Source organism: Poecilia reticulata, chromosome 3 (assembly GCF_904066995.2).
Source record: "Poecilia reticulata chromosome 3, P_reticulata-male-v2, whole genome shotgun sequence".
In the NCBI taxonomy this organism is placed as follows: Eukaryota; Metazoa; Chordata; class Actinopteri; order Cyprinodontiformes; family Poeciliidae; genus Poecilia; species Poecilia reticulata.
Window position 1 is genome coordinate 9807379 of NC_088832.1, and position 22118 is coordinate 9829496.

Consider the following 22118-nt stretch of genomic DNA (forward strand, 5'->3'; position numbering starts at 1 on the left):
TGTGAAGGAAAGCAATGGCCAGGCTAAGGCTAAGGTCTATTTTGAGGCAAAAATTACAAATAGGACAATCCAAAATCAATTACATCTTGTAGAGGAGCATCTTTTTCCTTATGTTCATATTTCTCTACCCTTGATTTACAACATTGGATAAAGTTTCAGTGATTTTCCGGTTCATCTTAAAAGGCAATTCAAGAAAAGAATAAGCAAGAAAATTTCAAGACTGTTGCTCTTTTTGTCGGAAAGCAAAGCAGAAAACTACAAAGTCTTTGTCATTTTAACGTAGTTGCAGTTTAATTTAAAAGTGTCCAGAAATACATCACCATCCATAGAAAATTCATCAAATATCCTCAAACAAACATCATAAAACAAACACTCTGAGTCTTAAAGACTAACGGCTTCATTTGAAATGTTTGAGTAAAAGAATCCAAGCAACCTTTTATTTTACACAGATATTCATAAATGTGATGAAAAACATAACATTTCATCTAATCCCTCCACTCTTTTTTAAAAGCTATTATTGCTGTTTCACTGGAAACAAGTGAAATCTCTGTGCTCACATGACCTTCTTCAGTGAATATCTTTAAGATGACAACCGAGTACCTTTTACTGAAAAAAACAAAACACTTTATGTGACATGTGGCTGAAACGATTCGGACTTCATCTAACGAGAAAAAGTGCAACGTTATTGCTAGTTTTAACTCTCCCTCTAAAATTAAACTAGTTTGCTCAATTAGTCAAAAATATGTTTGATATAAACAAAAGGCTCACTCACGCTGGCAGCCATCAAAAAAATACAAACATTTCCTTCTTACTTACATCTCAATATTTTAGCCTCAAACATCAACTCTTTGTCATCCGTCTGCTCAACAGAGCAGTGAGGATTCAGCAGCATTTTTTCCCCCCGCTTTTCACACTAAAGCACATCTGCGATATTAACTGCTGACAATCTATAACAAAATCTACTTTCTATTTAGAAATAAATATACAGTCTGTTTGCATAGTCTGGAAGTGATCTTGGGTTGGGTGGTCGTCCCGGACCTTATAGATGCCTGGAACCTTGATGATGCAGCTGAGGAGGGATGGAGGGTTTGTTCTGATCCTGGATCTGTGCTGGGGCGGGGCGGGGGGAAAGGGGGGGGGTTGCATCATCGACTCCAAGCTTGAAGAGAGAAGGTTTAAAGTGGAGGGCAGAGGTTACCTGGAGCAGGAGAAGACAGTGTTGTTAGTGGAAACCTAACGGCACGGATAGTTTTTTATCCCCGTATGCATAATTATATCCTTACATTCTTAGCAACAGAACTAGTGAAGTAGATGAGGTTGGGCAATATGGATTAAAAATGAAATATTACCAAATCTGTTTTTAATCCGTTTTATTTTATTGTTTTCTTTTTTTTTAAAATAAATTACAAATGACTCACAAAAGTGGCTTTTACTTCAGTTCCCACTCCTGTGAGTTGTACGACTGAGTATTAGGTTCGGGCAAAGAGAATTCTTGTTTCATTACAAGAATATTGTGTAATATTAGGAGAATAAAGAAAAAAAATTCTTACATTATGGGGAGGGGGGTGGGGGAGTAATTTTAATGAGAAAAAAGATCAGAAAACGTTATCAAAATATGACGTGAAAAAATAGCTCCACTAGCGTTTATGGAGTGCGAAAAGTGACCATTGGCAATGAAAAGTTTTACAAAACGTTTGCTCAAAATTTGCTATTCAGTACAAACATGAACTGATTTCATCTAAGTATGTACAAGATTTCCACTGTTTTGAGGAAAACATATCCGTCTTTGTAATTTTTTTTTCTTTAGTGACACTGCCTGCAGGTGTGTTACCTCTCTCTGAGGGGCAGATTTGGGTTACTGAGGAAGGAGAGCTGCTGCTCCAGACTGCACACACGAAAGGCCAGATAGCACGACGAGAGGATGAGGAGGATTATTCTGATGAAATAGGAAGAGACAAACACATTTAGATGCTTCTGTAAACACAAAGGAAGAGAGCTGTAATGTTTCTGAATGAACACTGGGGGGCGGTGTTTACTATCCTGTCATGCATCTGTAAAAGTTGAAAAGAAGAAAGCTAAAACATTTGATGTATTGTGTTTTTAATGTTTTCTACTTTCCTTCAAACTTATTTTATTAATTATATACTTTTTCTTAATTCTCTTAATTTAAAAAGTATTTTAAACTTATTTGAACTTGTCCCTTCCTTTAACAGCTGGAGCAGGAATTTACAAAATGAGCGATGAAACAGACGGACTTGTGTAAATAAATGGAAACATCATTGTGGACAACCTGAGAAAATGAAAATACGTTTATGATTAATAAATTCTTTTGACATATTCACACATTTATGGTTAAAAACATTTACATTTAATGAATCAAAACTGAAAAAACATATAATTTTTATACTTATTAATTGCAAATACAATGAATACAAAAACAAACTTAAAGTTATTGTGACACGAAAGAAAGAAATACACGAATAAAACATACGACTGGAGCAGAAACTAACTAATGAATAAATTATTATGACTGAAAATTAAAGGGCAAAAGAAATAATCTAGAAATATAACCCTATTTGCCAATTAAATTATTTTTTAACAACATAACTAAATAAAAAAATAAATATTCATATTGATGCTAAAGTAAATTATGAATTAAAAAAAGTAAATAAAACAATTGATTCATTTTAGACGTCTAAGATTATAAATTTTAAATTATTTTGTTGTATCTTTTTGTTGGGTTGTTTTATTGTTTCTGATGATTTTTCCCAATTTTGCCTTAGTCCTCCATAAATCTATAACACCTTTAATTTTATGTTGCGTCTAAATCTAAAACAGCTGCATAAAACTGTATTGATTACAACTATTATGAATATGATATGATATGTGCTTTGGGTGTGTATTTTATGAGTGAATGAGGTTGAGCTCTATTTCTTCACTCAGCAGGTTAAGCTTGCTAATAAAACAAATGATGATGTACAGAAATAGATGACGACGAGGCGCATGTCGCTCTGTGACATAATGTGAGATATTGTGGTGAACAACGTTTCATCGGAGGACTGAGTGTTTCAGCAGCTCTGATCTCCTGTGACTGAATCACCTCCTATTTATATTAGCACATTAAAGCCCCGTGCGTGTGTGCATGTGTGTGTGTGTGGAGCTGGGAGTCAGCTGTTGGAGAAGGTGAAGGTGGTGTGTGTCCCTTCATCCACTCACAGCAGGGTGAAGAACTTGAGCAGCTGGTACTCCATCTGACCCAACTCTGCCACCGGCTCTGATAAAAGACCTCTGTCTGTCTGCAGACCTCTCTCTGAAACACACACGCACACATCATAACGCCACACCATTAACATTAGTCGACTGGGCTACATATTCCACTTTTTAGCTTTGACTTTTTGTGTGAAAACCTGAGTAAATTTGTGCTCAGATTAAATCCTTACTGGATAAAACCTGTCAAAGGAAAAAGTTTAAAAATCTGTGACTGTCAGAAAAACTTTGTTTTGTGGCAAAATTCTCATTAAATCTTGGCTATAAAGCTGTTTTCTGGGTAGTGAGTAGCTGCTGCTGCTCATCATCTTATAATAACTGGACTTTAGTGGGTGAACTCCATATACTGCCACCTACTGGCAACATCAGAAAAAAAAAGATGTAGCCAGAAATGCAGAGCACCTGCAGATGGTTTTGCCCATCTTTATAAAAAATAAATATTGGTAACTTCATGTAGCGACTAAGGACTGATTGTTAACATTTCTGACTTTATGCTGGGAGGAAATGGCACAGAATCGTGTGTTCACTAAAAAAAGACATCGTGCCTCATTCTCCATATTTTCCCTGATGTTTTGACTATTACTTGTGACTGAGTTGTTGTTTTAAAAAAAAAAATACTTCAAGTGTTTCTGTAGTAAGAATAAACACATTTTCACTATAAAACTGTAACTTCCAGTTGTTTTTAACCAAAACATTTCTATCCAAACTGGTTGTATTTTCTAAGATAATATTAGTGCCTATTTAGTTTATGGTGCTTCACATTACAAAAAGGCCAGAGAAGTGAAACACAGCTCAACAAAAACAAAAGTAAAAAAAAAACAAAAAAAAAATTTCTTGGTTTGCTGATTATTACAAATGGAAATATGTGGCTGCTTATATTATTTATGCTTTGGTCCTCAATCGTAGTATTAATTTATGTCTCATACATACAATGCATGTTGTTCACATGAGCTTAATTATTATTTTGTTGATCAAAGATGATTCAAAACAGGCAGAAACATGCACAGTGGGGTCATCATAATTCACACATACTGTACAAGGGGTTAGGAGTAACAGCAGGTTAAAAAGTTTAGTTAAAACACAGTGCCATATAGTAGGCAGTTTACTGCATTGATATGAGGAGTAAAAGTATTAAACTATTCCTCACTTAAGCTTTTGATTTCAAGCAGGCAGAACCTGCTCTCATCCTCTGAAGTGATGTTCATTAGTAGTTCTTTTGACTTTTGATTAGAGAAGTGGATAAGTGTGCGATAAAAGAAGTTTCAGGCCTTGAAGTTACATTTAGAGCAGATGAACTGGGTTTGAATGTCACATCATTCAGAAACAGGAAGGAAAAGACCAGACTGGACCTGGAAGCTTGAGCTTTTTTTTTGGTTGGTCATCTCTTTTTTTATCCAACGTTTTTAGTAAATAAGATTTATGAATCAACTTTGATGGTGCTAAAATCCTAATTTATTTCTGTCAACCTGCTAACTTTGATGTATTTTATGACAATGTGTAAACACTTTTCATACATTGTGACAGCAAGCTGCTCATTATATGTGCGTTGCTAAGATAACTGAATCAATATCATGCAGTTTACCACCTACTTTTTGTATTTTTTTTTTAACTTATTTTGTAGCCATTTTGGATTTGAAGTAAAAATTGTTGAGGAAAAAATACTAAAGGAAGGTCTAGTCTGACCTGCTGGTGATGTCAATAATATGCACAGGTCCGTGAAATATTCAACATGCTGCCCAGAGCATGTTGAGCATGAATGCACCAAAACATTCATCCATCCAGAATTTTCCAGAATGTTTTGTTGTGATAATCTCAACTCAATCCGCACGGGCACAAAGCTTTTTAATACAAGCCTCCACGTGATTTAATCTCCATCTTGTTGCGTAAGAGAAAAAAAAAAATCCAAACAGAGATTGCTCATTTGCTCTCACATTCACACAAAAACGGGAATCCTATTTTGTGTCCCGCGGTGATTCCTGTCTAGATTTAGCAAAGGGGGAGCTAAGTTTTTGTTTTTGGCTCAACCTTTTTAATTCAACTTATAGAAAAATAAAGTCACCTCTGGAAAATATTTTCTGGAGGAATATTTAACAGCACCGACTAAATATGTGCACAAAACATCAGAGACTGAATATGTATGTGTGTGTGTGTGTGTGTGTGTGTGTGTGTGTGTGTGTGTGTGTGTGTGTGTGTGTGTGTGTGTGTGTGTGTGTGTGTGTGCGTCACCTTCCAGTGGCGGCTCCGTCTTGAAGGGTGTGTCTGCTGCTCCCAGGCTGCTGGTGGAGCTGCCCAGCAGGTCGGGAAGGGACGAGGACACGGACACCACAGACGGTTTCCGTCTCCATTTTAACACCGACGGGAACTCGTCGACCACTGGGAACTCATCCGGAGCCGGGAACTCATCCTGCAGCGCAGCAGAAAGACGAGGCTGTCCAGTTACTCAACAAACCAGTTCATGAACATTTATGGTTCTAACCTGATATGAAGTTGAAAATATAAGACGGCTGTTAAATAATTTTTACATTTTTCATTTAAAGCATAAAGAAATTCCTGGCAACATTCTTTTCAATTCATTTTTGAATAAAATAAATAATCATTTGGGTCAGGAGTTCCCCAATACTATTATCAGGATTTCCTTTTCTTTTATATGCTTGTTTTATAATTTAAACTATATTATATGATCTGTATACATTGGCAAAAACTTGGAGATTATTCTGATGCTGTGCGTCCCATTATTATTATTATTATTATTATTATTATTATTATTATTATTATTATTATTATTATTATTATTATTATTATTATTATTAATTTGCTTGTCCTGTTATGAATCAGTTTGGAATCAGTTTGTTTCTGTGTAATGTTATTTATTACATAGTAAATTCAACAGGGATATGGCCACCACAACATTTGTGATCATTACTGAGCTGGTAAGTGACATGTTTTATTAAATTGAGATAAAGGGTAGATTAAATCAGTCTTCCTTCTCATTTTCAAACAGAAAAGTAGTTGATAAGCTTATTATTTTGTTCTTGGTTATGTAATCACATGTTTTCTCTTGTCCTAGATAACTAGTTTTCTTTGTTTTTAGAAAACCTGTTTGAAAAACAAAAATCTAAATAGTCTTTTCAATTGAACATGCTCACTTTTGTTACGGAGAATATCAAGGACAAGCCAGGGAGCTAACAGAGCTCCGCAACACAAGGTGACCTCAGAGAGCTCCTGACAGCATCGAGCCGACCCGGGGAATAATTCACCGCACGGCTGCAGCTGCGGCAGAACGATCGATCGATCTCGTCTGAGCGAAGTCGACCTCAGCTTCGGATCGATCCGTGCTTCATAAAACCCATCAAAGCCGCTTTTGATGGCTGAATTTGGATGATTTTGCGGCGTTTCGTGAAAGACTTTCACTCACCAGCGATAAGACCGGCTCTTCCATGAACTGCTTTAAGCTCAGACTCTTCCCGTTGACCTGCAGGGGGAAAAAACACACACGCCTCTTTATCTGACACGCTGCCACATGGACTTAATGAATAAGTGCACCTGGTGTGTGTGTGTGTGTATGCGTGTTCACGGACCTGTAAGTGTGTGCAGATCCTGCGGAGGACATCATACACACTGTCTCTTGATAGCAGGGAGACAAAAACATACTGAGGAGATAAAAGAGAACAGGAGGTTTTTTTAACTTTTATTCCACCCACTGTCGTGCCATGACGAGAAGATAATCAGCGTTATTCACTTCACCTTCTAGTGGACATAATGTTTTGCCTAATTAGTGCACTTAAGGTCATTATTAGTGATTTCAGCAAAAAGTCTTTCACCTCTTCTTCGTTGGTTATTTCAGTGGTTCCCCAACTTTTCAGCCTTTTAACATAAAAAATTATTTATACTCAAATATTTTTTTTATGATCCCCTACAGAAAACAAGTTGATGTTATAAGAAGCTAGCAGACAAAAAAAAACACAAAAAAAACAATAAGCTAACCTTAAATTAGGCTAACTTTAAGTTGTTAGTTTATTGTCTCTCTGGCTGAAGCGTCTACCTTCTGGTTGGTGTCCGTCGTGATGGCCAAGCCGTTGGGCACCAGGCCGGCCGTCTTGTGCTTCTTCACAAGTCGCACAGTAACAACGGGGATGGCCACCTGAGCAGAACGACAAAGAACTTTTCAGGAAGACACAAACCTTGGATTCGACCTCTAAACCGCTAGAGCGAGAAAGCAGGAGAGTAAAGACCTGATATAAAAGAGCAATGAGACGGGCCCTGCGGAAAACCAGCAGGGACACAAAACCTGCATTATTGAGTCAGAATGTGAGGAATGCGGCTTCAATAAGTGGCTTACTGTCACTGAAACCTCTGGAGTTTTGAGGAAATTGAAGGAAGAGCTGGAAAGTCCAACATCAAAGTGAAACATTTCAGAGACGAGTAAAGTTAAAGGTTAAAAACACGAAGAATAAAGACAGAGGGACTTCCAGTTTGCTCTTAATCCTGATTGACTTCCAGCGAAATCATTTGTAAAGCTGTGCAATCAGCTTTGCCAGGCTGTGACTTTAAAAGTCGCCCGGATCAAGTTTCCCCCACAGTCACTGTGAGTTTATTAAGCTGCCTCCTACCTTGATGTCCTTGCCGAAGAGGTTGGCATAGAAACACAGCCAGTTTCTGGAGATGTAGAGGCGGCCCTGCAGGAGGATGTCTCTAAGAAGAGCACAGGAGTACACTGACAAAAGAAGAAGCACAAAATACTTAACAAGAGCACAACAGTTAAAGAAATAACACGCATCCGACATCCTGTAGTTTAACATCACACAGTCCCAGAGGGAAAACCTCAAGCAGCGATCAGGAAATAAAATAAGCAAAACAGAAGTTCACTCAGAGCCGGGGTTTGTTTTATACTTTACATGTTTCCAAATCAGGATCATGTTCTGGTTTTGAATTTCCAGGATGAAACAAAAAATATTCCCCAAAGCCTGGAGGACGGTTTTCTAACGATGCATTTTACTGAACTTTGCAGATATTCTCACTGATGCAATACAGAGTTTCTCCACTTGGGGGCGGGGAAGTTAGCCAGGTATAAAAAAATGTTTTTATGCAAGAACTTATGAAATAAATAAAAAATATAAAAGAGAAAGGATTAATGAGTTGCAACAAATGTATTTATTTATGCAGAATAAATGTTTTTTTTGTCTCCGTCTTTCTGTTTTTGGAAGCTTTTAACAGTTTTTAACAGTCAAAAACAATAATAATAATAAAAAACTAGAAGCTAGAGTATTTTAAAATCATGCACAATAATAAAATTTGGCTAAAAAAAAAAGGCTGTGATATTTCTTTAAATGATAGATTTCTTCTAAACTTAAAAGTAGAAATGTACCTACAGTTTTAATTTCTATGCAGGCATGTCCAGCTGACAAACAGGAAGACGTAAAAAAACAAGAAGAAAGCTGAATCCACTACAGCTAAACTGATCTGTTTTACTCGATACTACTACTAACATTTGAATTAAGACAGACAAGGTTGTTAAAAGCTAAACTCTGCACTGCAAAAACACAAAATATTAAGTATTTTTGGTCTGGTTTCCTGAGTAAATATCTTAGTATCCTTGAAGTAAGACCAAACTAACTTACAAGTAACTTTTCTGCAACATACAAGTAAATACTTCCTTAATATTGACAGTTTTAAAAAGTCCACTGGCAGATTGTTTTACTAATAAGATATTTTTCTAGTGTTATAAGGGCCTGAAAACAAGCTCCCATACGTTGCTGAAAAGTTAATTGTACGCTAGTTTTATCTTATTTCAAGCATAGAAAGACATTTTTACTAGAAACTAGACAAAAATATTTGGTAAGACTTTGTGTTTTTTGCAGTGTGCATCAACACGTCACAGCTTCGTAAAATCAGAGGTTGGAAATCGGCCCCAAATCTCTGTCCCAGTAATTACTATGATAAATAATAATATTGAAGACTATTTTAAAGTGAAATACTGATGATTGCATAATAATGCAAGTTTGCCCTCTCAAAGACTAATAAACTTTCATTTTGTAAAGAAGTCTTAATACTGGAGCTGGAGGATATTTTAAATATCCAAAATAAAACAAAACAAATAAAAACAACAAAAAACATTAATGAGATGTATTACTGTCTCTGTAACCAAAATTGCCCTTCAAAAAAATATTAATAATCAGAATGTGAATCATTAAGCTCATTTGAACTTATCATGCGACTAATTGATCCACTGATCTGTCTCTTATTGCTACAGGCAAACTTAACCTAAAACAGCCACATTTTTAGTGGCCTTGTTTTTCAAAGTTTAGACACAAATTGATTTTTTTTTTTCAGCTGATGACATCACCACAAAATGACACAACAACTTACACCCACGCGCACACACACAGTCCTGATTTTCTCACATGGAGGGTACATGCTGTCCCGCCACAAGCAGCTCATGTGCACAGTGTAAAAGCTGACACGGTGACGGTACCTTTCATGAGGATCTCATCCTTGGGCACGCATGGGAACAGTTTGTGGTACTGCGAGTTGTACTTGCTGACAGTCTGTGCAGAGGGACAGGGCAGAGTCATGAGCAGCTCCTTGGCGGACCGGCCTGCCCGCACAGCGCCAGCACCGCCGACCCCTCCACCGCCGCCGCCTCCTCCTCCGCCTCCGGCCCCTCCGGCTCCGCTTGGCGCAGACACCACCCTCTCCCACAGAGGACGAGAGCTCTGCACCAGGCTCAGCACGTTGGCACCGTACTCACACACACACTCTCGCACATCCAAGGCCTGGAGCAAACCGCTGCAAGACACACACTGTTCCCCCCCCTGCCACTGGTCAGTGTTGGGCTGAGGTTACCGTCTACTCAACATGCATCTGCCTCTAAGTGCAGCTAAAACAAACACACACACACACACACACACACACACCTAGACTACAGACTAGCAGCAGCTACGCCTCATTTTGTTGCCTCAGAGCTCTTTCTCAACTACAAGGCTGCCTTTTTCTGTCTCAAATACACCTTCAGTGGCTCTGCCGCTGCTCCCTCCCCACTCCTCTTTCCTTCACACACATACACTCACTCTGTCCTTCAGCTGGAAAACACACAGGTACTTTCAACTCCTTTCTTTCCCTCCCTTCTCCTCGCTGCTGTCAGTTTCTCTAACGGCAAGAACATTCAAGTCACCAATTTCTTCTTCCCTTAAAAAAAGAAAAGAAAAATCACTAGATCTCTCCTTCATCTCCTCTCACCTCGCTGCTACAACTCACCTGCAGCCTTCAGAGTCTCTGCTACAACTTTCCTGCTCTGCATCTCATCTATCACTGTTTCGCTCTGTCGTTCTGCATCGCTCCTGGCGCTCTTTTCACTATTTATAGCACGCGGCAAGAGGTAGCTCCTGTCCTCTGAGCAGTGCTTGCAGAGGCTTAGGATATGTGGAGGGGGAAACCCTCGGTTAATGTTGTTCTGGAAGAATATGCCGACTCATTCAGAGTGGAAATTAGATCCGTTTCCAACGTGTATTGTTTTGCTAAATGACTAAAAGAGTATGCAAGAGGGCAGAGGCAGTTTGTGATCTTTTTTCTACTGAATTAAACAACCAAAGCGTTTGCCCCTCCTTGTAGATTTCTTCTGTTTTTGCTTTTTATTTTTGCTATACTTAATTGTCTCAGATCATCAAACTAAGCAATCAGACTAAAATAACTTTTCTGCAGTTTTCAAATGATGATTTCATCAAACCGACCTGGAGCCATGTGGAAAAGCGATCGGCTAATGGCCGCTCTTCTTTGCAGAAACGTTTTAGTTCAGCCATCTTGGAGGAGTTTACAGCGTGAGCCTCATCTTTATGGTACATGAATTGGATTCGAGTCCGGTTCAAAGCCAAGCTTTACTCGGTTGTTTCTTTGGAACACACTTCCAGTTTTTAAATGCACTTCTTGTTTAATTCCTCGCTTTTATACAGCGTCCTTTGCAGACCAGAAACCTCAAATCCCAAACCATCACACCACCACCATGTCTGACAGTCTGTTTCCACAATTCTGGGTTAGTTTTAGCTCAGACGTAACATGAACCACACTTTCACTTTCCAAGAAGTTCCACTTTTGTCTCGTCAGTGCAGACAAAACTTCCCCAAAGGTCTTGTGGATCGAGACGCTTTGTGACACATGAGAACAGCCTTTGTGTTTCTTTTTGTCAGCTGTGGTTGCGGCCTTTGAACTCTCCCACGGAGGCAGTTTGTGCCCAGCCTTCTTCTTCATGTAGACTCATGAACTCTGACCTCAACTAAAGCAAAATGAAGCCTGCAGTGTTTTGGATGTTCTGGAGTCTTCACCCTTCTGGGTGAAGTCAATGAACTCCTGGAGTCATTTTGCTAGACTGGACACCACTTGGAAGATTCACCGCTGGCCCATGTTTCCTCATGCTAGCTGGCATCCACTAACTACAGCTTATACACCAGGGATGTTGAACTCATTTTCATTTTGGGCCGAATCAAAAACCTGAATGTTCTTAAAGGGCCGGTTGTGCCAGAACTAAGCTGTTAAAATATCAATGAGTGGCTGTTTGTGTCAGTTTCTTAAAATTAAATATTGAACATCGTTTCAGACTGACCAGTCCATCCAGGATTTTGTGAATGTTTCTGGGTTTTTTTTTTGTTTTGTTTTGTTTTGCCAATATATGATGCTAAATGTAACTTTTATTACTTGTCACATCGGTCATGGACTATAGCTTGACGTCAAGTAAGGCTGAGGCAGTAGTCACTTAAACCCAATGTTTTCAGACAATTTTAAGAAGAATTTTTTGCAAAAATCAGGAAAATAAATATGTGGGTCTGTTGATTTTGTGTGGGTTTTGTATGAATTTTGCAGATTTGTAAAAAACTGGAGGGACTAATTTGGAGCCTAAAGGGCCACATAAAAAGCTACGGTGGGCCAAATTTGGCCCCGGGGCCTCGAGTTTGACACATGTGTCCTACACTGTAGTGCGCTGGATTCCCAAAGCGTTAGAAATGGATTTGGATCCCTTTTCAGACTTCGAATACTTGTTTCCTATACTGTTTTCATTTAGATGATGTGTTGCTTTTTGAGATTTTTTCATTTACTTTACGCTATAAAATGTTCTATTTAAAGTTATTTCTTACATTTGATCGTCAGGCCTGAGTTATGCTTTTGAAAATGTACACAGCTTTCCAAAAACTGTGGCTCATCACAGTTATTTCACAATTTAACATGAGGGACAATTATTTTTTCACATGGGGCCATGTAACGGTGGAAAGCTTTTTACCTCAATAGATGAAAGAATAATTTTTTTTTAAAAAAGGCTGCCTTTTTCTGAAATTCCACTTTATGTGCTGATCTGACATAAAAACAGAAAAACCTGTAAGGAGGGTCAATACTCTGGATTTGGAAAGATTATTTTGATATTTCAAGAGGTGAGCAACATGTTCACATTTCACAGCCTAACGCTACTGAAGCTTCGTTACGCTTTTATTAGCTAATTTTACTTCATGTTTGTTTAAAGCAAAACCAAAACAGGACAAACTCACCGATCCCCTGTAGCATTTCTTCACATCTTCATAGGAAAGGTCTTCAATCAGCTGAAACCTGTGGTGTAGTAAAAAAATTTGTAAACAATATATAATAATACATGAACCAAACTCACACTATTATTCTCTATGTGGGAAAGGTAGGCTTAAAATAACAGATTGTGAAGATATTCCTGCAAATCGGACGGAAAATTTGAGCCAAAAGAGGTAAAAACACTCGAGATGCACATATTGTATTACATGTTCATTGTATCTGAAGCCAGAGTTGGCATTAGATAGATATACCGAGCAGCTGAAGCGTGAGAGCGGCCAAGCCAGGCGATTATGTGTCGCTCTTTTAATAGCAAGAGTTTCACTTCAAACTCGCCTCCGGAGGAGCAGATGTCCCAGCATGATGCTCATAAATCTGCTTCCGAGGCAGGAATAACAACTCAGCAGAAAAAAACGCAGCACAATCAATCCTGGAAGGAAAATGTCACTGAACTGCTCCGTTCAGGTGTTCTGGGGAAGGCGGCAGCCGGTGCGGACCGAGGAAAGGCTGAATGTGGCGAGGCATTTAGATAGAAGGACAGAGAGAGAGAGAGAAGCACACTTCGTCTTTCATCTGGTATCTCACTGAAAGTGTCGGGTGACTGACAGCGAGCTCAGGGAGTGAAACGCGGCGCTGATATGAAAGCGCCGCCGCAGGAGGAGGCACTGATAACACTGCGGCCCAGCAGGCACTCCGACGGAGCCAGTCAAGCTGCTGCTGGTTCCACTGGAGAGCTGAAAGTGAAAGTCCACACTGCGGAGGTCATTCCTCAGTGAAAACGTATCATATCAGCAGCCGGTCAGGACCGATTCTTGCTTCACTATTACACTGGGTTTGAAAGTTTTACCCATATTAGACGACACCTGGGTATGTCTAGACTGGAAACAGTATTTACACAAAATGTAAAAACTCTCTCAATTGCTCACCTGGAATGACCATTTATCTGATAAGTTCAGATTTTTGGATCAAACCTTTGACAGAAGGTCTCCTAAGACATGTACTTTTCACAAACTTTTATGAAAAGAAACAAACAAAGAGAGAGTGGAAGAAAGGAAAGAGAAAAAAATAAATAGAAAGAAAGAAAGAAACAAAGAAAGAAACAAAGAAAGAAAAAGAAGTATAGAAAAAAATGAAAAAATTAAGTAAAGAGAGAAATTGAAAGAGACAAAAAATAGAGAAGGAAAGAGAAAAAAAGAATGAAAGAAGCTTGCAGCACTCTAGACCATCTTTAACCTTTTACAATAGTGATGTTGCTTACTGCAAATAAAAAAGCGATCTGCCCCCATGAGAGGCGAACCAGCACAGCAGGAACCACTGACCCGATGAACGAGAACACGCTGAAACTCTGAGCTTCTATTTATAGGAAACGGGCAGAAACCTCTGTAGAGCTTTTCAGAAATGCCGACCACTCGAAGCGCTTTCACGCTACAATCACAACCATCCGACTGCACTTACAAACACATGCAGTCACACATTGATACGCAGGGCCAGCCGGAGTGAAGCGCCTTGCCCAGAGGCGAGACGACATGTGGCGGGGGAAGGCGCTGGAACTGAACTCACAACTCACAAGACCTAATTAAAAGCTAAATATTATGTTGTCTCCTTCCTATAATAATGACCAAAGTCATTTTTTGCCACAATAAAACTAAAATAAATAAATAACCACCTCTTTCTTTCCTAAAGATGATTTAGGTAAAAACAATCTGACTGGTTATTATCATAGGAAGGTGACAATATATTACATATGTATTCAGGAGTTTGAAAGAGAGCAGATAAATATATAATCAGGGCCCTTCAAGCCTTTCTGGGGCCCTAAGCAGCTTTTTCTTGAGGGGCCCCCATGCCAACATGCCAACACCAGATGATTTATAATTCCTAAACTACACTATGCGTGTAACATACCTGGTATCATTAGCATAATTTGTAATTAGCATACATTATACCAGAACTATTATGACTATTGATTTCAACCTTACAGGAGTAACAAACAAAAAAATATAATTTGGATTTTAAAATGCAGAGCGGTATTAAAGTGTACCATTTTATTTTAACTATTTGAAAGTAACATCAACTAATAAACACAAAATTTAACATCTTATGTTTTCCGAACACTAACAACAAAATTAGATTAATCATTACTATCTATAAAAAAATATAGTTATAAAATTTAGTTTGCATTATTCCGTGTTATTTTAAATACATATATTTTCTATCATGCTAGTTTATTGCTCTTGGTGGCCTCCTGGTGGTGTGGGGGCCCTAAGCAGTCGCTTACCTTGCATATGCCTTGGGCCGGCACTGTATATAATAAATGTTACTGTCTACTATTAGAAAGGTATGAGGGGAAAGTAAAGTTCCTGGGTAGCTCACATCCATGGCTAATGTCTTTCTAGCTCTAAACTGTGATATAGATGTTAATTACTTGTGAAAAAAACCCCACATATTATTCTGAAATCTAAAAATATGTCCTGTGATTCTTTAGAAAATGTCCTTATGAAACAGCGGTCTATCTGTCTTCAACCTTGAACAGCGTTTCTGATGTGCCAGCTGCCATTATGCAAAGCCTCGTCGTCCTCTCAATGCAACAGCTCTGTCAGTCAGTGTCCTTGCTCTGATAGCCTGCTCTGTAACAGGATAGGATGACCTCTGACCTGAAACAACTGTGTCTGGCTCTGATGTTTCTTTCCATGCAGCTCTTTGTCACAGTGAAAACTCTGGCTGGGTGCAGGAGAGTGGGGACTGATTGCTTTCAAAGAGCGTGCAGCAAAATGCAACGTGCATTAAAATATGCACGTCATTCAAAGCAAGGCGTTCTGGCAAACAATGACGACACAGAAAGATGTCATGTATAATCTGAGGGCGTTTTCACACCGTTTCTGGTGGACTCCGTTTGATTGGGGACCAAAATTGCAACATTTGGTCCATTTTCAGCTGGCGCGGTTCACTTTCACACGATCCAAACAAACTGAAACACTTGTTCCCCTCCTCGCCCGTGGGGGCGCTGCACCAAAAACAACGGACAGAAACAACAAAAATAAAAAAACTTCTGAAGAAGACTTGAGCACGACTTCCTTCTTTACAAAATGTAAACAAAAATGGAGTAGCGTCGGTTGTAGGATTTCTCTCTGTTAAAGGAACCATTTACCCCACTAGTGCTAGACACAAACGTTTGTTTTGGTTGTATTTACCCAGAATACCCTGCATTGTAGTCCACTTCCTGCTTTTAGAGTGGTCTCCAGTCTGCTTGGTTTTCACATTCAAACCGCACCAGAGTTCACTTCAACCAAACAGAGACCTAGGTTCATAGAAGGACCAGAGTTAGCTTTTTTAGCCCATATCAGAGTTCGATTATCATTCACATCTCCTCAAACAAACTGGATTTTCTAGGCAAAAGGACTGAAGGATCATTAAAGCGGACTGACCACGTCCAAACAACTTCCCATCATTCTAATGCCAGAAATGTTGCTCACAAGTGGAAAAATATTTTCTACCAGGAGTAGAGATCAGGAGCAGAGCTCAGATGCCCAGAGGAACAAACCCAAGAGATTAAAGAGGAATAAGAAAAACACTGAAGAAGTGCGTCTTGTTAAGGCCTGCGAGGAGAAACACCCTTTCTCTACAAAGAATATTCCACCATGTTTTAGGTTTGCAGCAGTGCACAGACAACATCTTTTGGACCGGTGAGCAGCATGGCAGATATTTTGCCAAGCACGGTGGTGGAGTGGTGATGATTCAGACTTGCTTTGTAGCCACACACATCCCCCATGAAGTTCTCTGTATGCCAACGCGTTGTAGATTCACAGTGTGTGTCTGTCTGAGAGATGAAACTCAGGCTGGCCTGCTTGAGAGGCTGCTGCACGACCACAGGAGAACCGCAACGTTTTGAACAAGTTCCTCCACAGTGATGTGTGTGACCGTGTGTCACACAGGAAATAACTAAATTAACTTGTCATTGCTAAAGAGGACTGTGGAAGTTCCTGGGGGGTTTAACACAGAGCTTGACAGTGTTGAATCTGTTGTGTGTTACGGAACACTTTACATTAGATTTAAATGGTTTTAGAGCCTCTTAGGACCAGACGGGTCGGACTTATTCGGTTCAAACGCCAACACGAGCTTAAAGTAATCAAATCAAGCTAACACCGGAGTTAGTCAGGTCACGAAAGGAATTAAAAACTACCCCCCTTAACCTCCTCAACGTTTAATTATTTTACGTAGCTTGACCCAGAAAAAGAATTGGAAAAAAAAAAAAAATCCCCCTTCCTGGAAAACACATCTCTTCATCTTGTGACCGTGCTATGAACAATAGCGTATGTGTGTTGCTCTTCCTGCTCGCCGGCTTCCTCCTATAAATAGGCGGCAAGGCGGCGGATCTGCACTCCCAGGTGGAGAGGAGAGAGTGATTATTAAAAACCACCGGCGGCCCCGCGGGGACCAACCGGCTCTCTCCACTCCATCTGTCTCTTTCTTTCTATCGCGAGATCCAGCTTTTCATCAGCGGCCAGTACAGGTGACTGAACGCTGACGGTGCGGAGCTGTAGGAGTTTTTGTTCCAGCAGAAAGGAGGTCATGATGCAGATATGCAAAGAAATAAAAAAAATAATAAAATAAATAGTAAAATAAGAACGCCCAACATCCTTTGAGGATAGTGAATTTACACTATAAATTTAATCCCATAGATATGATACTAGGCTCACACAACAGCTCTCTTTAATCTCTCATGTTTTCTTCTTCTCCAAAGCAGAAGGTTTTGAAAATAGAAGCTAAAACGCGACTCAGCAGTCGTTCCCCGGAGAACAAAGCGACGTGTTGCGTGCTGCACGTGCGTTTGCGTGCACACGCGTGCGCCTTTCGTCCAAGGATCACTGTGCCCTTGGCTGCGAGGCAGAATGGTGAAGCTAATTACAAGCTCAAAGAATCCCAAATTAAATCCAAAATTAGAAAGTGAACACCTCCCACTGGTGGCCGGAGCAGTTGGCTGTAAACGTTGAAGTTTTGAACGCCGGGCCTTTAGAGGATATGTCTTTAGAGTCTGGATTGAAACTCAAGGTTTTGAAGTTTGTTACTCAGTAGTTAAAAGAAAACACAAAAAACACTATTAATCATACTTATCTCTAGTTTTGGTATGAAAGAATCCCAAAATGAATGTCTCTAGTTTCATACTGAAACTGAAAATAAGAGAAAGTCTCTGGGATTATTAATAATTGTTTTGGTGCGAGTTCCTGACTGTAACTGTAAATGCAGCAGTATGATGGTGCTTTACAAGTTTATCCAGGTCATTAGAATATACTCAGATTAAAGTACTATTGCAAGTGAATGTTTCGTTTTGTTTTGTGTTTTTTTTTGTGAGTTATGATCTTTTCCTTTGCAGGCCGGCTTGTGGGAATATTTGCTGTGTAATCTTTTTAAAACCCCTGTTCTTTAAAATCAGGTCATCTGCCTGGAGCCCATGAATATCTACAGAAACTCGCAGCAGCTCGGCCAGAGTTCATAACAAAGAATAAAATATCTTTAAAAAGAAACAGTAGTGGTTCCTAAAACATATCTTCTTTCTCCTTGGACTTACAGGTTGGTACCCAGAACTAGAAAGATTACATCTCCAGAAATCACTTTTTTTATTTTTTATTTTATTTTATAGAATCCATTACTAAATCATCAACATATTTTTAAGGATCTGTGTTTTGTGGCGGCTTGTAAAAACCGGTCAGAACATTCTAGAACCTCAAGCACACTTTCAGGAATCTGGATAAAGTTCTCGGCAAGTATGAAAACAGATGAATCAGGTCCCATGTTATTTTTTTAAACAATGTAGCTGAGGTATTTTCTTGGTGACTGTATAATTATTTTTTTTAAAAAACGTCACTAATTTTGACTTTACTTTAACGCGTTGGTCGAAAAGAGAAACAAAATAGTACACTGTTGTACTATTTTGTTTCTCTTTTCGACCAACCTCCTGCAAAGATGTTAAGCTCCACCCTTACAAGTTGTCCCATAATACAGATAGATGTCGACACTTTCAGTTTATCCATGTGATCCAGTTTACAAACCCGAAAGCTCCAGAATGCGACCCATAACTTCCAGGAAGCACCCTGAAAATGATAGACAGTAATCTCATAAGTCTGGAAAGTCCTAGGGTACAAGTCACCTTGTCATAGTTAGTTCTGAGAATGTTACAAAGCTAACTGTAATATGTAACTTTCATAAAAATGTTTCATTTTTTTAGCACATTTGTTAAAAATGTCACTATATCCTGACAACAGAGAAACAAGCTAACGTTACAGGAAAACTGTCCATTTCTCCAGTTCTGGGCCTGAGGAGCTGATGACAAGTCACCTCATAATATATCGCCCAATCAGTTCCATGTAATTTATGGGAAAAAACCCCATCTCTAAGCCCCTGAAAGTCACAGTTAACAAGTGGCTTTGTGTACAGTCCAGTGCCTGTGGATCGATAGAAGAGTAAACTCTGAAAAGAAATCTGCAAATTTCAGAAAATATTCTGTAAGCTCTGGGAACGTTTGACTCGTATGGTGTACGGCTACCAACGTTAAAAAAAAAAAAAAAAAACACAGCAGGTCGGTTTCTGTGTAATGCCACAAACTTCTACTCAAAACATAGAAGAAATGAGAGCGGCGCTCTGCTCACCGAGTCCTACAAGATCAGACCTGACGTGTGCACGGAGTGTTAAACTCCCTCTCATTCACAGAGTTTACCAACACACCGCGCTTCAGAGCCAAACCTCATCCCAGAACAGATTCCAGATTAATCTGCTCCCGCCTCCAATCCTCCTTACGTAACAGACAAACATTTTGTTTGTCGGCCTGTTGCAAAACGTCGCGACAGATTAAGACACTTTATATTTCTGTCATTATAACTTATTGTTATCAAAGCAGAGTGTCTTTTGCGAGGACCTCGAAGGGGAACATAAACAGACTCCCTGTAAATTTCTGTGTGAGAACGTGTGTGTGAGCTTGACCATTGTTTCACATCAAATACAGAACAAAATGAGGCTGTGAAAATAAATCTCGCAGGGCTGGAACCCACGATCATCCCACAGGATGCAGATGGTTTGTGTAGGGAGAGAGAGGGGGAAAAAAAACAAAACAAAAAAAACCCAAAAACATGTCAAAGCAGTGAAAGTTGCAAAGAGCTGCGTGACATTTGCCTGAAGTGGCCGTGTGTGTCTTCGTCTTTGGAGGGGTCCAGGTCGTGTGTGGAGAGGAGGCCTGTTACTTCGCCCTGCTCCTGCTGCTCGGTCATGCTCCTGGCCCTGGACACACAAACACACACACAACTCAGCGTTAACAGCAGGCACGTCTCCCCTGCTCGATCCCCACGTTTGGCTTCAAACAGAGAGAGACAGAGAGAGAGAGAGAGAGAGAGAGAGAGAGAGAGAGAGAGAGAGAGAGAGAGAAAGAGAGAAAGAGAGACAGAGAGAGAGAGAGAGAAAGAGAGAAAGAGAGACAGAGAGAGAGAGAGATTCCCCGAACGGTTTCTGGGTCAAAACAAGCGGACTCTGTCTTATCGCAGTGATGCAATGTTTCCAGTTGGATTCGGCTTGTTTGTAGTACATTTAAAAAAAAAAAAAGGAGAGAAGAAAAATGCCCACTTGGCAGAATAAAATTGTGTTCTGGTGCTTTTGGTAAATAGGTCAGTGTGTACTTGCACCCAGATGTCTCATGCAGAAAAAGTAGAGCACCTTAGTTGGAGACTGTGCAGATGGCTGACCTGATGTGCCACCCCTTCCTCCCCCCTCTGGCGCCTGAAAAACACATGCTTTAGACGTCTCCAAGTGCAACCTCAGCGTGTTACAAAAGCGGGAGAACATAACGGTAACGCAAGAAGAATCTCCAATGGTAGTGTGTTTTTTATTTAAAATTATTTTAAAGTTAAAGTTACCCATGAGTCGGTTGCTAATAATCAACTGAATCTAAAAGGAGGAGGTTTGAAATAAAAGCAGTTTTTTTTTCCAGCTTTGTGTTCGGTGTGACGGACTTTGTTGCTCAGGTCAGTTCAAGGCCTCGCTGACGCTGGTTTGCGCAACGGTTCAAAACAGACGCCAGGAACCGGTTTTGTCTCCAAGTCTCCGTCCTCTGCGAGGTCGTCGAGGATTCTTATGGCCAGCGTCCTCAAGTGGACACCTGCTGGCGCTGCCGCCTGGCCGCCGCACTTCTACAGAAACGTTTTAGCTCTACCGTCAGCCATCAGTAACTTGATCTTCGATAGTTCAACACGACAGGGAAGATTTAAATGTGAAAGCACTTTAATTTGAGGTTGTCTCTTTTAGGAAAATATTTTCCACTTACGTTGGACGATGGTTCCTAGCAAAAATTTAGATATGTAAACTTTTCCCACAGTTTTTCACATTAAAAGCAGAAACCTCAGGGTATTTTACTAAAATGTTATGTGACAGTCCAACACAATGCAACGTGTACTTATGAAGTGGTACAAAATACATTTTATTAGTATTATTATTTATTTTTTATATTTTTTATAAAAACAAACCTCTGAAAAGTGTGGTGTGCATACGTCCTCCCAACTAAGTAAACTCCCAGCATCTAATTAGGAAATGGAGCTGATGTGTGTAATATTTAATCACAATATCAATACAGATGCTTTATGAAGGTCTATGATATGGGTTAGAGAACATCAGTAAACAAACAGCATCACTTTTTTTCCCCCAAGGATAAAATTGCGTCAAAGTTTAAATCAGAGTTGGCTTATAAAACAGTACCTCTGGTTCAGAAACGTCGCACAGAGCTCTCTTTAAACCTACAACTTATAATAAAGAGGAGCAAAAACTCAAAGACTGAGAAAAGCTTTTATCAGAGAAGCAGCCAAGAGGCTTTCAGTAACTTTGGAGGAGCTGCAGAGATTCATAGCTCATGTGGGAGAATCAGCTGCTAGTTGTGAACTCCATAGATTTAGCTTTTTTGGAAGATTGGCAAAAAGAGGTTAGATGTTGGGAAAATAAGCAATAATAATAAAACTGGGATGGTTTGGATGGAGATGTGTTGGTGTGTTATAATGGCCCAGTCCAAGCTTAGACCTGAGCCTAATTGAGAAATTGTGCTAAGGTCTGGATTTGATGTTCACTGTTTCTCTCCATCCAGTCTGAAAGGCCTTGAGAAATTAAGAGGAATAGACAAAGATGTCATCTTTACATGTTCAAAAAGTGACTTTAAAAAGTGCTGAATGCAAATGCATGCCACACTTTTTAGATCTTTATTCGTCGAAAAACATACATTTTGTTTTGACTTTCACAATTAAGCACTACTTTGTGTTGAACTACTACCC

At 39.5% G+C, this 22118-nt stretch overlaps 1 protein-coding gene across 9 annotated transcripts in view; it reads right to left on the reverse strand.

Moving 5' to 3' along the window:
- Positions 1–265: 265 nt before the first annotated feature.
- Positions 266–22118, reverse strand: part of gramd2aa (GRAM domain containing 2Aa) — a 28996-nt gene continuing 7143 nt past the window's right edge. For 5 of the 9 annotated variants that reach the window (XM_081605031.1, XM_081605036.1, XM_081605035.1 and 2 more), the window contains exons 2-12: positions 19987–20091; positions 12795–12852; positions 9740–10079; positions 7878–7981; positions 7310–7408; positions 6846–6917; positions 6683–6739; positions 5494–5695; positions 3217–3310; positions 1832–1936; positions 266–1198 (exon numbers count right to left, since the gene is read on the reverse strand). In XM_081605031.1, the coding sequence (XP_081461157.1) occupies positions 1195–1198; positions 1832–1936; positions 3217–3310; positions 5494–5695; positions 6683–6739; positions 6846–6917; positions 7310–7408; positions 7878–7981; positions 9740–10079; positions 12795–12852; positions 19987–20091 (1240 nt within the window). In that variant the 3' untranslated portion in view covers positions 266–1194. Of the gene's footprint in view, positions 1199–1827; positions 1937–3216; positions 3311–5493; positions 5696–6682; positions 6740–6845; positions 6918–7309; positions 7409–7877; positions 7982–9739; positions 10080–12794; positions 12853–19986; positions 20092–22118 lie in introns of those variants that run through there. The other 4 variants (XM_081605033.1, XM_008404681.3, XM_081605038.1 and 1 more) reach the window with 4 other exon arrangements.